The 16,157-nt window shown below is 45.8% G+C and overlaps 1 protein-coding gene across 5 annotated transcripts in view; it reads left to right on the top strand.

The window, feature by feature from the left end:
- LOC122556800 (regulator of G protein signaling 14-like) overlaps positions 1–16,157 on the top strand; it is a 97,721-nt gene that overhangs the window by 62,888 nt on the left and 18,676 nt on the right. For all 5 annotated transcript variants that reach the window (XM_087995476.1, XM_043703996.2, XM_043703997.2 and 2 more), the window contains 3 exons: positions 1,888–2,003; positions 4,138–4,329; positions 12,394–12,470. In XM_087995476.1, coding sequence (XP_087851602.1) covers positions 1,888–2,003; positions 4,138–4,329; positions 12,394–12,470 — 385 coding nt within the window. The remainder of the gene's footprint in view (positions 1–1,887; positions 2,004–4,137; positions 4,330–12,393; positions 12,471–16,157) is intronic.

Below are 16,157 nucleotides of genomic sequence, written 5' to 3'. Positions count from 1 at the left end.
CACTGATCTTGCTTTGGCTCCTACTTTTCCCAGACATGGCTAAATGCTTTCAATTCTTGGATAAGTTTGTCCTTATCCCTTAGTTTCTTCCAATAAGAGTTATTGCTGATTCCTTCATAACATGTTATCTCTGGTGATTCTTTCAATTTATGAACAGTTATGAAAGTTTTGAAGTTGACAGTATGATGCTACCTAACAGGAAAGTGGATTGCAGTGGTTCAGGAGCATTATTTGCTGTTACCTTTTTGATGATAGCTAGCAATCAGTAATAAATGTGGTGCCATATCACGGAATCTTTTTTTTTAAAAAAACATCCAAGATGTCTTATCATCATTAACTCTCTGCCAGGAAACCCCGTCATGTCTCAGTGGGCTATTTTTGATCAATCAGTGGTGGTGGTGTTGGCTCTCCATTTTAATGCTTCTGATAATGTACAGCACTCACCGGCTATACAATGTGGAGATGTTGTTACAGAGGAGGGAGGCAATGACCTCGTGGCATTATCATTAAATGATTAGTCCACAAAGATTAGTGCTGGAGAAGCACAGCAGGTCAGGCAGCATCCGAGGAGCAGGAAAATTGACGTTTTGGGCAAAAGCTCTTCATCAGGAATCACAATCACAGGATCCAAACAGGAGTGATCCACAAACACAGCTAATGTTCTGGGACCCTGGTTCAAACCCTGCCGAGAAATTTGAATTCAACAAAGAATCTGGAACTCAGGGTCTAACAATGAGTATGAAACCATTGGGATGGCATGGTAGCTCAGTGGTTAGCACTGCTGCCTCTTAGCGCCAGGGACCTGGATCCAATACCATCCGAGGATGACTGTGTGGAGTTTGCATGTTCTCCCTCTGTCAGTGTGGGTTTCCTATGGGTGCTCTGGTTTCCTCCCACAGTCCAATGAAGCTCAGGCAAGGTGGATTAGCCACAGGGATTTCAGGGATAGGGTGGGTCTGGGTGAGATGCTGTCCAGAAGGCTGGTGTGAACTCAATGGGCTAAGTGGCCTGCTTCCACACTGTAGGGACTCTACAATTATTGATTGTTTGAAAAAGCTATCTGGTTCACTCGTATCCTTGGGGGAAGGAAATCTGTGTCCTTACCTGGTCTGGGCCTACATGTGACTCCAGACCCACAGCAACGTGCTTGACTGTTACATACCCTCTGGGCTATTAGGGATGATCAATAAATGCTGGCCAAGTTGGAGATGCTCACATCACATCCGTGAGTAATAAGAAAAAGAGAACGGTTGCCTGAACACAGTTCCTGATTATATTTAAGTAGAAAATGCTGAAAACACTCAATAGACCAAGCAATGACCATGAAGAGAAAGCCATTTTGTTTCCTTTCCATACTAACTGTTTCCAACAATTTCTGCTTTTATTTCTCACTTTTTGCTTCTGTGGTGTGTTGTCTCCCAGTGCATTTCACTCTGAGGTGTTTGGCAGGTGTTTGTGTGTTTAGTTTTACTTTACTTTGTGGGTTTTCAAATTCTGAATGGTATAAATACTTAGAAAGGCAAACAGGTTTTCCTGATTCCTCACCCTGACCCCAATCATGACGATGTTGGCTGTTTCTCATTCCACCGCGTCAGAATGTTATGAATTAAAGACCCAGCCCAGTCCCAAATGTGGTGTGGATCAAATTCCAGAGGAATCCTATCCTCATCTATTCATTTATGAGGGATTCACCAGAAATAAGGCAATCTTAGAGGACATTAGCTAGTTTATCGCAGAGCAAGGATGGATTCATTTCATGGTCAATGCAACTTAATACCAGTCTAAGATCACGGCTTTACCTGTTAGGGAAGCTAATTCATGCTTTTGAGCTCAGTCATTTTGAAAGAATTTACAACATGATTGACGATTCCTTTTTTATGTTTGCAGTGGATTTCTCAGACAGCAATGGCCTCTTCCTGTCTCGCCGTGAGTCTCAGGGATCTGTGTATTCAGCAGCCAGTGTGGAGCTGGGTTTCCTCAGCTCTCTTCAAGCCAGAACAGAGGTAAGACACATGATGGAGTACTGCATGCAGTTTTGAGCTCCTTACTTGAGAAAGGATGTACTGGCACTAGAGGGGGTGCAGAGGAAGTTCACTGGGTTGATTCTGGAGTTCAGGGAGTTGGCTTATGAGGAGAGACTGAGTAGACTGGGATTATATTCATTGGAGTTCAGAAGAATGAGGGGGGATCTGATAGAAACACATAAAATTATGAAGGGAATAGATAAGAGGTAGAAGGGATGTTTCTACTGACAGGTGAAGCTAGGGCAACTGGACATAACCTCAAAATTAGGGGGAGGCATTGCTGCCTCATGGTGCCAGGGACCTGGGTTCAATTCCAGTCTCGGGTGACTGCCTGTGTGAAGTTTGCATGTTCTTCTGTGTCTGTGTGGGTTTCCTCAGGGTGGTCTGGTTTCTTCCCACAGTCCAGATAATGTGCAGGTTTGGTGGATTGGCCATACTGAATTACCCATAGTGCCTAGGGATGTGTAGGCTAGGTAGATTAGCCATGGGAAATGCTGGGTTAAGGTGGACAGGTAGGTCTGGGTGGAATGTTCTTTGCAGAATTGGTATGGGCCGAATGGCCCGCTTCCACACTTTTATTTTTCATTCACATAGGCTTTTTTAATGTTGCAGAACATTTTATAAAAATAACAGCAGAAAAATTTATTTATAACCTTTTTAAAGTTAACGGTTTGAAACAGAGGCAAATATGAATATTAATTAGCCTTGGCAGTGAAATGGTGAAATTTTGCTTGGTGGCAATTGTTTCAGAAATTGTTAACATTACCAGCTCAATTGAAATGCAATCAACTTTGTTTGTACTTGATGAAAAGCAGTTTTACTTGCTGAACAGTGTAGGGGATGGAACATGCTGCCTGATAGGATGGGAGAAACAATTTTATTAAAAGCTGTCAGTAGAGAATTGGACAAAACTGTGGAAAATAAAACAAATTGCTGTGATATGGGGAAAGAGTGGAGAGTGGAACCAATTGGATTGGTCTTCAGAAGGGCCAGCACAGATTTAATGGGTTGAATGTCCTCTGCTGGATAATTGTTGAACCAAATGTCACATTAGCAGATCTGTTTACTGATGAGAAATAGTTAGATTAACTGTCATAAATGGGAACTGCCCTTTCACAAATAACTGAGGTAGCATTTTAGTTTTGACATACTGAAAATGCTTGGCCAGTAGTAAGATGTTTAAGCAGCCACTATTGCGTTGCAGACTTTTGCAGGTCATATTGACAAAGGTGAGTTGAGCATTGAGATAAATATCAGAAACCAAATGGAGCAGGGTTATGTCATTCAGCCATTTGAGCTTGTTTTGCCACTCGCTATGATCGTGGCTGATCATCCAACTCAATAGCTTGTTTTTGCTTTCCCCCCCACTTATCCTTTGATCTCCTTAGCGCCCCCCCGCCCCAAGTGTTGTATCCAACTCTCTTTGAGATTGTACAATGCTTCGGCCTCAGCTGTTTTCTGTGGTTGTGAATTCCATGGGCTGACTCCTGTCTGGGTGAAGCCATTTCTCATCTCAGTACTGAATGGCTTTCCCTATACCCTTACACTATGACACTGGTTACAGATGCCGTTGCCATGGGGACTCCATGGGGAAGAGAGCTTGAACAGTTTTGGTCTGTACTCTCTGGAATTTGGAAGAGTGAGGGGAGATCAAATTCGAGATGATAAAAGGTGTGGATAAAATAGATGTGGCGTGGATGCTTCCTCTTGTGGGACATTCTAGGACAAGAGGATAAGGGGCAGCAAATTTAAAACAGAGTTCAGAGGAAATTACTTCTCCCAAAGGGTTGTGAATCTGCGAGAATTTGCTCCCCCAAAGTGCAGTGGATGCTGGGACAGTGAGTAAATTGGAAGAATTGGATTTTTAATTGGCAATGGGTTGAAGGGTTATGGGGACAAGGCAGGAAAATGGGGGAGAGGAACATATCAGCCATGATCGATTGGCAGAGCAGTCTCAATGGGCCGAATAGCCTGATTCTGCTCCTGTATCTTACGAACGTATGATTATCCTTCCCTCATATGTCCTATTAGAACTCTATAGGGTAATGACAGAGAAAACCACACCCTAGTCCATCATGACGATGTTTAACACGATCTGTGCTCTTCGTTGTAGTATGAGAGACCAAGCCCAGAAGTAGAAAATGGGAAGAAAGTGAAATACTGCTGTGTTTACCTGCCTGACACAACTGCCTCTTTAGCAATGGTTCGGCCCGGCTTGACCATCCGAGACTTACTGTCCGGCGTTTGTGAAAGGCACGGGATTCCTCTGGCAGCCACTAGTGCCTACCTGGCTGGAAGTGACAAGGTAAGCTGGTGTGTACCATTTCACGATTGACTCACAAGGAGAAAGTGAGGACTGCGGATGCTGGAGAGTCAGGGTCGAGAGTGTGGGTGCCAGAAAAGCACAGCAGGTCAGGCAACATCCAAGGAGCAGGGGAGTCCACGTTTCAGGCATAAGCTCTTCATCAGGAATTTGACGTTCCGAGCATGTGCCCTTCGATTCTACTGCTCCTCGGATGCTGCCTGACCTGCTGTGCTTTCTCGACTCTGATCTCTAGCATCTGCTCTCCTCACTTTCTCTTAGTGAGTAAATCTTCAGATAATCCTCTTCCAGCACCATACTCTTGATCATGATTTACTCAAGCTGACTGGACCTGACCCAACACCCTAGCCCCTTCTCCAATTGGCAACATACTCACCAGGCACCCGACCCTGTAACCTCTACACATCTGACATCTAGCCTCCCCTCACCTTATCATCAAACTTGCCCTTTGTCAGCAGCTGTTACTATGGGCTGTCAGTACCTTCAACCTACGACAGCAGCCTGCTGTGAAAAGGGAACATGGTTTCTCTTCCTCGTGTGCTGCCAAAGAATGGTCAAAATGGAGGAGTACAGCTCTGCGTCTCTGAGGAAGCCCCGAGCAGAATCTCCTCTCAAAAACCTGGAGCTCCCTCCTTGCATAAAACTTACACAAGATTGCCAGTCTTCAGAAAATCTAGCCTTCCGTTTTTGTTTTGCATTCCGTCGGCAACTTTTCTAATGTGTTTCAGTAAGAATTTGAAAATCGCAGCAAGAGCCTCTTCACGCAGAGTGGTCAGAATGTGGGACCCATCATAAGACCATAAGACGGAGGAGCAGAAATTAGGCCATTCAGCCCATCGTGTCTGCTCCACCATTCAATCATGGCTGATGCATTTCTCAAGGAGGAGAGGGTGAGGACTCCAGATGCTGGATATCAAAGTCGAGAGTGTGGTACTTTTCCAGCACCACAATCTTCAACTCTGATAAGTTTCTCAACCCTATTCTCCCTGAAAGCCTTGATCCCCTTGACAATCAGAAACCTATCCCGGTTTTAATGACCTGGCCTCCACAGCCTTCTGTGGCAATGAATTCCACAGATTCCCCACTCTCTGGCTGAAGACGTTTCTCCTTATCTCTGATCTAAAAGGTTTTGCCCTTACTCTAAGGCTGTTCCCTCGGGTCCTCCTCTCTCCTACAGATGGAAACATCTTCCCAACATCCATCTGTCCAGGCCATTCAGATCTCCCTATATCCTTCTAAACTCCACTGAGTATAGACCCAGAGTCCTCAAATGTTCCTCTTATGTTAAGCTTCTCATCCCTGGGACCATTCTCATGAACCTCCTATGACCACGCTCCAGAGCCAGTACAACCTTCTGGCGATATGGGGCCCCAAACCCGCGCACAATACTCCAAATTCCACAGAGCATTTTAGTCAGAAACGAAATTAAGTCAACAGTAAGAAATAAAGTAAGGTCAGATGGTGTAGAATCTGTGTGGGTAGAATTGAGGAACCGCAATGGTTTAAAAAAACCACTGTTGGAATTTTGCACAGGCCTCCAAACAGTAGTCAAGGACTGAGATGCAAGATACACCAGGAGATAGAAACGATGTATGTATGAGGCAAAGTTACAGTGATCATGGGGGATTTCAATATGCAAGTGCATTGAGAAAATCAGGTTAGTAGTGGTTCGCAAGGAAAGGAATTTGTGGAATTTCTATGAGATGGCTTTTTTGGAGCAGCTTGTCATTGAGACTGCTAAGGAATACTGAATTTAGTGTTGTGCAATGGGGCAGACTTGATAAGGTAGCTGAAAGTGAAGGAACCCTTAGGAAGCAGTGACCATAATATGATTGAAATTGCTCTGCAATTTGAGAGGGAGAAGATAGAATCAGAGATAACGGTATTACAGCTGAGGAAAAGCAGCTGCAGAGGCTTGAGGGAGGTGCTGGAGAGAATTGACTGGGAGAGGAGCCCAGCAGGAAAGACAGTGGAACAGCAATGGCAGGGATTACTGGGAGTAATTCAGGAGACACAGCAGGGATTCATCCCGAGGAAAAGGAAGCTTGGTACAGGGAGGATGAGGCAACTATGGCTGGCCAGGGAAGTCAGGGATAGTACAAAAGCAAAAGAGAAAGCATATGATGGGGTGAAGGGTAGTGGGAAACTTACGAAGAACAACAGAGGGCAACAAAAAAAGAAACAGGGAGGGAGAAAATGAAGTATGAGAGTAAGCTAGCCAGCAATATGGAGGAACACTGTCAGAGTTTCTTTCGATATATGAAGGGCAAAAAAGAGACCAAAGTAGACATTGGAACACTGGAAAATGACGCTGGAGAGATAGTAGTGGGGGACAAGGAAACGGCTGAGGATCCGAATAATTACTTTGTGTTAGTCGACAAGATGGAAGACGTGAGTACTATCCCAAAAGTTCATGAGAGTAAGGGGGCAGAGCTGAGTGTGGTGGCCACTACCAAGGTGAAGGTGCTAGAAAAACTGAATGGCCTGAAGCTGGATAAATCACCTGGACCTGATGGACTACACCCTAGAGTTCTAAGGGAGATAGCTGAAGAGGTCATGGAGGCATTAGTGGTGCTCTTTCAGGAATCGCTACAGTCAGGGAGACTGGAAAATTGCTAATGGGACACCACTGTTCAAAAAGGGAGTAAGGCAAAAAAAGGAAAATTACAGACAGCTTAGCCTAACCTCAGTCATGGTTAAGATCCTGGAATCCATTGTGAAGGATGAGGAAGTGTAAATGACGTTACAGGAAAATGCTCAGATTTGGCATTACCAGATATTTCGGGCGAGATTTCTGAATACTTGGAAGTGTATAGTAAACAGGGCAAGGCCAGCATGGATTCATCAAGGGGAGGTCATGCTGACAAATCTGCTGGAATTCTTTGAGGAAGTAAAGAGCAGGTTAGACCAAGAAGAACAAATGGATGTCATCTACCTGGACTTCAGAAAGACGTTTGACAAAGTGCAGCACAGGAGGCTACTGAATAAGAAAAGGGCCCATGGAGTTAGAGGCAAGTTGCTAGCATGGAAAGGAGCTTGGCTGTCTGGCAGGAAGCAGAGAGTGGGGAGGAAAGGGTCTTTCTCAGGCTGGCAACTGATGACAAGTGGTGTTCTGCAAGGCTCCGTGTTTGGACCACAACTTTGCACTTTATACATTACCGATCTAGAGGGCAATCTGGCTACGTTTACAGACAATGAAAAGATAGGTAGAGGAACAGGTAGCATAGAGGAGACGGGGAGGTTGCAGAAGGATTTGGACAGGTTAGGAGAGTGGGCAAAGAAGTGGCAGATGGAGTACAATGTGGGAAAATGTGAGCTCTTGCACTTCGGTCGGAGGAATAGAAGCATGGACTATTTTCTATATGGGGAGAAAATTCTGAAGTCTGAAGTGCAAAGAGACTTGAGAGTTCTACTCCACGATTCTCTCGAGGTAAACTTATAGGTTGAGTCAGTCGTTAGGAAGGCAAATGCAATGTTGCATTTATTTTTAGGGGACTTAAATGTAAAAGTAGGAATATATTTCTGAGGCTCTATAAGGTTCTGGTCAAGGTACATTTGGAGTATTGTGTCCAGTTTTGGACCCCATATCTCAGGAAGGATGTACTGGCCCTGGAGTGTGTTCAGAGGAGGTTCACGAGAATGGTCCCAGGAATGAAACACTTAACATGTGAGGAATGTTTGAGGACTCTGGGTCCAAACTTGATGGAGTTTAGAAAGATGAGAGGAATCTAATTGAAACTAACAAAATACTGAATGGTCTGGACAGAGCAGATGTTGGGAAGATGTTTCCATTGGTAAGAGAAACTAAGACCATTAACCCTCCTGACCACCAACCCTCCTCAGAGCAAAGGGAAGACCCTTTAGAACGGAGATAAGGAGAAACTTCTTCAGCCAGCGAGTGGTGAATCTATGGAATTCATTGCTACAGAAGGCTGTGGAGGGCAAGTCATTGAGTATATTTAAGACAGGGATAGATTGGTCTTGATTGTCAAGGAGATCAAGGGTTACGGGGAGACATTGGGAAAATGAGGTTGGGAAACTTATCAGCCATGATTGAAGAGCGGAGCAGTTCCGATGGGCTGCCTGGCCTAATTTCTGCTCGTATATCTTATACTCCAATGGTCTTATGGAAGTTAGGTAAATATATGAATTGAAGGATACACTGATCAGATTAGAAAAGGTAAATTGGGAGATGGCTTACGCAAAACATTTTAAAAAAGTACAAATAATTTGGGTTTAATGTCTAATTTCTATGAGGTAAATTCAACAGAGTTCCTGGTATTACCCTGACTTGCATTTTGCTTTGGTTTAATACAATGCTTTCACTTCATATTGAAGTGAATGCTAACAGACACCAGGGAAGGGGAAGTTATAAATGTCATTTGTAGCACTGCAGGAAGTAAAAGTAGTTTTTTTTTCAGAAGTGTCTTTGTCAAGTCAAGAGTGCTTTATCTCCACAAGGCACATTTTTTTTAACTGAGTTTCATAAGGCTTCAATCCATCGGTGTGCATTCTTTGTCCCAACATTACTGAAAGAGTTTCATGAATGGTACAGGTCCATATCGTAGAGAGATCTAACAATAGGAACAGCCCCATGGTCTTTCAGTCCCTCAAGGTCATTCTATCATGGTCTGAAATGTTCAATGAAATTCTCTCCGACTCAGTTTGAAAAGGATCAATTGACTGCTATCAGCTTTCGCAGCCTTTCAGAAGTGAGAATGCTGGTCTCCTGCTTCACTATGGGTGAAAACGTGCCCTCTGATTGCATTCCTTCATAACAGACTCGTCAGCCCACCAACACTCATGACCACCAACACACATGACCACCAACATACATGACCACCAATCCTCATGACCATTAACCCTGCTGACCACCAACCCTCATGACCATTAAACCTCCTGGCCACCAACCCTCATGACCATTAAACCTCCTGACCATTTACCCTCATGACCATTTACCCTCCTGACCACCAACCCTCCTGACCGCCAACCCTCCTGACCGCCAACCCTTGTGCCATTAACCCTCATGACCACCAACCCTCCTGACCACCAACCCTCCTGACCATTAAACCTCTTGACCACCAACCCTCATGACCACCAGCCCTCATGATAATTACCCCTCCTGACCACCAACCCTCCTGACCACCAACCCTCCTGACTACCAACCCTCCTGACCACCAGCCCTCATGACCATTAACCCTCCTGACCGCCAACCCTCCTGACCGCCAACCCTTGTGCCATTAACCCTCCTGACCGCCAAACCTCCTGACCGCCAACCCTCCTGACTGCCAACCCTTGTGCCATTAACCCTCCTGACCGCCAACTCTCCTGACCGCCAACCCTCCTGACCGCCAACTCTCCTGACCATTAACCCTCATGACCACCAACCCTCATGACCAACAACCCTCATGACCACCAACCCTCATGACCACTCACCCACATGACCATTAACCCTCCTGACCACCAACCCTCCAGACCACCAACCCCCCTGACCACCAACCCCCCTGACCACCAACCCTCCTGACCATTCACCCTCCTGACCATTCACCCTCCTGACCATTCACCCTCCTGACCATTCACCCTCCTGACCGCCAACCCTCCTGACCATTCACCCTCCTGACCATTCACTCTCCTGACCATTCACCCTCCTGACCACCAACCCTCCTGACCACCAACCCTCCTGACCACCAACCCTCCTGACCATTAAACCTCTTGACCACCAACCCTCATGACCACCAGCCCTCATGATCATTACCCCTCCTGACCACCAACCCTCCTGACCACCAACCCTCCTGACCACCAACCCTCCAGACCTTTAACCCTCCTGACCACCAGCCCTCATGACCACCAGCCCTCATGACCACCAGCCCTCATGACCATTAACCCTCCTGACCGCCAACCCTCCTGACCGCCAACCCTCCTAACCACCAACCCTTGTGCCATTAACCCTCCTGACCGCCAACCCTCCTGACCGCCAACCCTCCTGACCGCCAACTCACCTGACCGCCAACTCACCTGACCGCCAACTCACCTGACCGCCAACTCTCCTGACCATTAACCCTCATGACCATTAACCCTCATGACCATTAACCCTCCTGACCGCCAACCCTCCTGACCGGGAACCCTTGTGCCATTAACCCTCCTGACCGCCAATCCTCCTGACCGCCAACCCTCCTGACCATTAACCCTCCTGACCACCAACCCTCCTGACCACCCATCCTCCTGACCACCCACCCTCCTGACCACCCACCCTCCTGACCACCCACCCTCCTGACCATTCACCCTCCTGACCATTCACCCTCCTGACCACCTACCCTCCTGACCACCCACCCTCCTGACCACCAACCCTCATGACCATTAACCCTCATGACCACCAACACTCATGACAACCAACCCTCATGACCACCAACTCTCATGACCACCAGCCCTCCAATGCTTCCCTACAAAAGCCTCCCGTCCCTTTTACCATAGTGCCCCTATGCCAACTGTACACCACCCTATTTCCCTCTTCTGTGTGACCTCAGAGCAATCTGCCACCTTCATTACCACTGTCCGCAATGAGCAGAGCACAAGAGCCAAATGGTTCTGAAAAATTAAATTAATTTATAATTACCTAAAGGCTGGTTGTCTCTCTTATATAAACACTTTGCAAAACCAAGTCAAAGGATTTGAAATCCCTTCAAATCCCTTCTGTTCAAGTATAAAAGAGGTTTCTATTCAGTAATGCGATTTAACCCATCTCTCCGCCATTGCTACTTTCAGCCCTCCTTCCCCTTTGCAATCTGAGGTCCCTAAACTCTTACATCTGTTTCCCCCTCCCTTGCTCCTGGTCACTCCAATCCAGCCATCACCGGCCTCAAACCTATGGTGCTGGAAACGACTAACTTTGCCTCTTTTTTCCCTCTACGGCTCCACTTGCTATACCAACCTGATGTGGATATGGTTCAAGGTCCAAACGTCGGGTCTGGCCAGACCATTCCATTGCTCTGTTCTGGGGTATCAGGAGAGGGGGAACACCCAGATATTGGACCCATCATAATATCTTGTCCCCTGATTCTTTCCAATCAAGCGCTTTTTCAATTGGAACTCGGTCAGATAACCCCTTCCAATATTTTGGCTGACATGAACCTCTCTAAATTGTTACCTCTCCATTTCACTTCTCTCCTGTTAAACACACCTTAAAACCCTGGACTAGTGGTGCTGGAAGAGCACAGCAGTTCAGGCTTTTGCCCGAAACGTCGATTTTACTGCTCCTTGGATGCTGCCTGAACTGCTGTGCTCTTCCAGCACCAATAATTCAGAACCTGGTTTCCAGCATCTGCAGTCATTGTTTTTACCTACACCTTAAAACCCTGCCTATTAGATCACTCATTTCATTATCTGACTCAATGCCTCCTTGCTACCATTTCTCGACGTATAATACATCGGTGCAGCACCTAAGCAGCTTTATAATTGCCACAGTTGAATATACCTGTAGTGATTGAGTATACGATCCTGGAATAGGGTGGTTAACCTGGGCCAATCAGGGAGTCCTGGCTGACAGAGGTAAACAGGAGATTAAGGACAGTGCTTGTCACTGGCCACCCGGGTGTTTTCCTATCAAAAAAAATAAAAACAAAAGTAAACAGGAGATTCACAGAGTTTCCTCAGTCTAGGGACTGGCTCTGATCTGTCTGCTCAGAGCCTATGTACTGTGCCCATGTAAATAAAGGGTGACTTGGTGAGAGGATACTGGCCTCTGGCAATTATTTCAATAGCAAAAAGGGTTTCATCCGTGAATCTTTCTAGTGTGTATCCCTCACTGATCCCCAATCTATGGAACTAACTGAAAAAGGGAGGGAGCTCCAAACATAGGCAATTCCGACTTGTGAAATTTCCTGTAATGCCAGATGTGAGTATTTTGCTATATTGCCCTGTCTGATGAGGAAATATAAATGATGTTAATACAATAAAAATGGCTCTCTGTGTTGAGCATGTGTTCATCTTAATTGTAAAACACAATGCAAAAACATGTTGTTTATGGTCTGATTTTATTTGGTATTTCAGAAGCCCCTAGCTTTGGATCAGGATAGTATGATCCTCTGTGACCGGGAGCTTCGAGTGGAAAAGAAAATCCTGTTTGAGTAAGTGTTACATTGTCGTTTAACCCCTTGCAACATTTTGGCCTCCATGACCCCTCTAAGCAGCTGCCTCTCCATCTCACTTCAGTTCACTAATACCAAACAGTGCTGGGAGTCGAGCTCTCCTGTGATCTGGTCAGTGGAAAGACTGGAGAGATTTTCGGAGATTAAATTTTGCTTGGTAGCTCCTGTGTTTTTATTTTGAGGGTCTATATTGTGGCTCATGTATTTACCATTCCGAAATGCAGTGACAATTAAGCGTTAGTGTGCTTGGAAGATATCCATGGAAGATATGCAGGGCAGGGGATTGTGTTGCCAATATGCTATTTTTGTAATCAATCCTCCAGCCATCACTCTAACCTCATGTGGCTGATATAAGAGTTGAGCTGAGCACCTACCGGTGCTAATGTTGGAACACTCAACCGTATTCTATCTGAGTTTTAATGTCACGTGTTTGTGTTAGTTCATTTGCGGATTCCAGTTCATTTGCGGATTAAATTCTGCTGCTACTACCCGACATCTGTCTAAAACCTTCCTTATCGTCATCTGAAGTTTCAGAAGTCTGGCGTGAGATAGTCTTTCAGAATGCTGAAGGAATTTCACTGCCTCCAAGGCTTCTGAATACATCAGGAGTGTCTCAGCAATTAGCACAGCTGCCTCACTGCGCAAAGGATCCGGGTTTGATTCCAGCCTCTGGTAACTCTCTGTCTGCGTTGGTACCCTTCGGGTGCCCCGGTTTCCTCCCACGGTCCAAAGATGTAGTTAGGGTGGACTGACCATGGAAAATTGCCCCCATAGGTGGGTTAGCCATGGGGAATGCAAGGTTATGGGGATAGGATAGGCATGGCAAGTCTGGGTGACACTCGATGGGATGAATGGCTTCGAACTGTACAGAAGAGCTTTTATGATTGGTTACTTCTTAACATGGGTCAGCTGCCTCGAGGAGTTTGAAGAGAGGCCATCCTATGGGTCAGCTACCCTCTTAGAAGATTGCTATCTAGTGCAGGAGATGCTCCTTGAAGGTGGATGAAGATGAGAGTCAAGGAAGCTGCAACCTGTTCAGACTAGGATTTATCTGAAGTGAGATCCCAGTTATCACAATCTGAATTCTCTCATCCCAACAGTACCTTAACTTCCCTCAGTCGCTAAGCGGTGTATTGTTCTCCATAATGCATGACAGAAAGAAACAGCACAAATTAAGTATTCCAATCAAAATCTATGAATAAAGTCATGCTACATATACAAAACTAAACTGAGAAGTTTTCTATCATCCCTTGGTACTTGTCTTCCTTCTGCTGGCTGCTCAGAGCCTATGTATTGTGCCCATGTCAATAAAGGGTGATTTTGGTGAGAGGATACTGGCCTCTGGGCAGTTATTTCAATAGCAAAAAGAGTTTCATCCCTGAATCTTTCTGGTGTGTATCCCTCACTGATCTCCATTCTATGGAACTAACTGAGAAAAGGAGGGAGCTCTAAACATAGGCAATTCTGACTTGTGAAATTTCCTGTAATGCCAGATCTGAACATTTTGCTGTACAGGTATTGCCCTGTCTGATGAGGAAGTGTAAATGAAGTTAGTAGAGTAATGTATTGTGTTTCCATGAAGTGCTCTGTCAGTGGTTGCAGCGTGCCTAGCTTTCAGCAGAGGAGATGGCTAAGAGCCTTGTACCATGCTTTGACCTACCCTGGGATTCAGACATCCTAGTGTGGGCTGCTGTTGTCTGCGCTGGCTGACTGACATGCAAAAGCATGGCCGGGTAGCGGATGTGGGATAGCAAAATGGTTCAATGGTTAGCACTGCTGCCTCACAGCACCAGGAACCTGGGTTCAATACCAGTCTCGGGAGACTGTCTGTGTGGAGTTTGCGCGTTCTCCCTGTGTCTGTGTTGGTACCCTCTGGCTGCTCTGATTTCCCCCTCCAGTCCCAAAGATGTGCAGGTTAGGTGAATAAGCCATGGTAAATGAGGGGTTACAGGGATATAGTGTGGGCGAGTTCTAGGTGGAATCCATTTTGGAGGGTCAGTGAAGGGCTGAATGGCCCCTTTCTGCGCTCGAGGTATTCTATGATCTAGAAAGCTGTCCCCCTGAGAGAGAGCTACAGTTCCATGGAACCATAGGAATCTCCCAGGGCAGAGCTGAATGTCTGCTGTTGTGGCCTTTCATAAGCCCCTTGAAACACTGCAGTCTGAACTTTGAGTGTGGCACTCTGTGGAAGCTGCTTTCACTGAGATGGAAGCTGCAACACTGGCCATCACAGTCGGGTGATCAAAAACCCCATTACAGGTTGGTCCACAAAGTGTTTAGTGGAGAACCACTCCAGAAAAGATGGGCTCCAATATGCATGTGGAACTCTTTGCTGGTTTGCTGTCAGACTCCTTCATATTCCAATGAACCTTGGCTTTTTACAATGCCATTTTGGTGTGTACTTTCATCAGCCTTTGCCCTGCAGCCTGGTCCATCACTGTCCTCACTTGGTCCCTCTGTAGCAGAACTTGGGAGCAACCTCAACCTCTGGCAATCTGCCATTCACTCTTGCCTTGTGCCTCCCAAAGTTTTTTTGATTCTCAAAGCATTCCCTTAGCTTAAAAAGAACAGGGAACTCATTCTGCTGTGAAACGTTTGGGAAGAACCAATAATGTTCGGCACGATGCAGTTAGAGTGGGAGTTACATATTGTTAAAACACGCGTTCCTACATTCTTCCTCGAAACACTCTCTGCTGGTAGATGTGTATGATAGCCATTCGCAGGTGAAACACACAATTTTCAACACACGACATCTACTGTTTAGGAAAGGTGTGAGCAGGAAACCAATTGAACATCGCTCGTTGGGAAATAGGGAGAAAGTGAGGAACTGCGGATGCTGAAGATCAGAGTCGAGAGTGTGTTGCTGGAAAGGCACAGCAGGTCAGGCAGCATCCGAGGAGCAGGAGCAGCACCGTTTCAGGAATAAGCCCTTCATCAGGAATAAGCCTGCATTCCTGATGAAGAGCGTATGCCTGAAAGGTCGTTTTCCTTGTTGGGAAATAGCTAACGTTTGCAACGAAGGATACAGAGATGGAATATTGCATAAATCTTCAGCTGATCAGAGTAGATTTGAATATGATAAACCCAACTGAATCTTTTGGAAGTTGACTAAAGTAGTGAACAGAGTGAATGAACAAAGCTATTGAATGCTTGCAAGTATTCAATCAAGTTCCTCATAAGAGATGGTTAATTAAATCTGAAACTTTTAGGTAAATTTTTGTTTTGATTGTGATATTAGTCTAAGTGGGAAGAGTCATTATAATTGTCATGCGATCTAATTTTCATGATCTGAAGTGTTGGGTCCTGAACTATTCACTGTACTTGAGCGATAACATTAGTCAGGATATTGCTCCTCATTGAATGTGCAATTGGATTTTCCCTCATTTCCTCCTGAGAACATAGTTGCTCTTTTGGATCTCCCTGATCGGGAGATATTGTCTCCAACACTCAGTCCTCTCTTAATACAGCATTAGAGTGTCAATCTGGATTTACACACTCAAGATCTGGAGCTGGATTTGAGCACACGATCCTCTGGCTTCGGGGCACAGGTCCTATCAACTGAGCTGCAAGCTGCTCACAACCTGGCTGGCGGTGGGACCGTTAGTGCCTCTTCCCCAACTTGTCTTCCCTTTCAGGCCTGACTGGTAAAGGAGGTGAAAGCTCTCC

This window comes from Chiloscyllium plagiosum, unplaced genomic scaffold, assembly GCF_037043375.1.
Source record: "Chiloscyllium plagiosum isolate Xiang-an unplaced genomic scaffold, Cpla_swu_hap1 HiC_scaffold_16, whole genome shotgun sequence".
Lineage (NCBI taxonomy): Eukaryota > Metazoa > Chordata > Chondrichthyes > Orectolobiformes > Hemiscylliidae > Chiloscyllium > Chiloscyllium plagiosum.
This window is presented reverse-complemented; position numbering and strand designations above follow the sequence as displayed.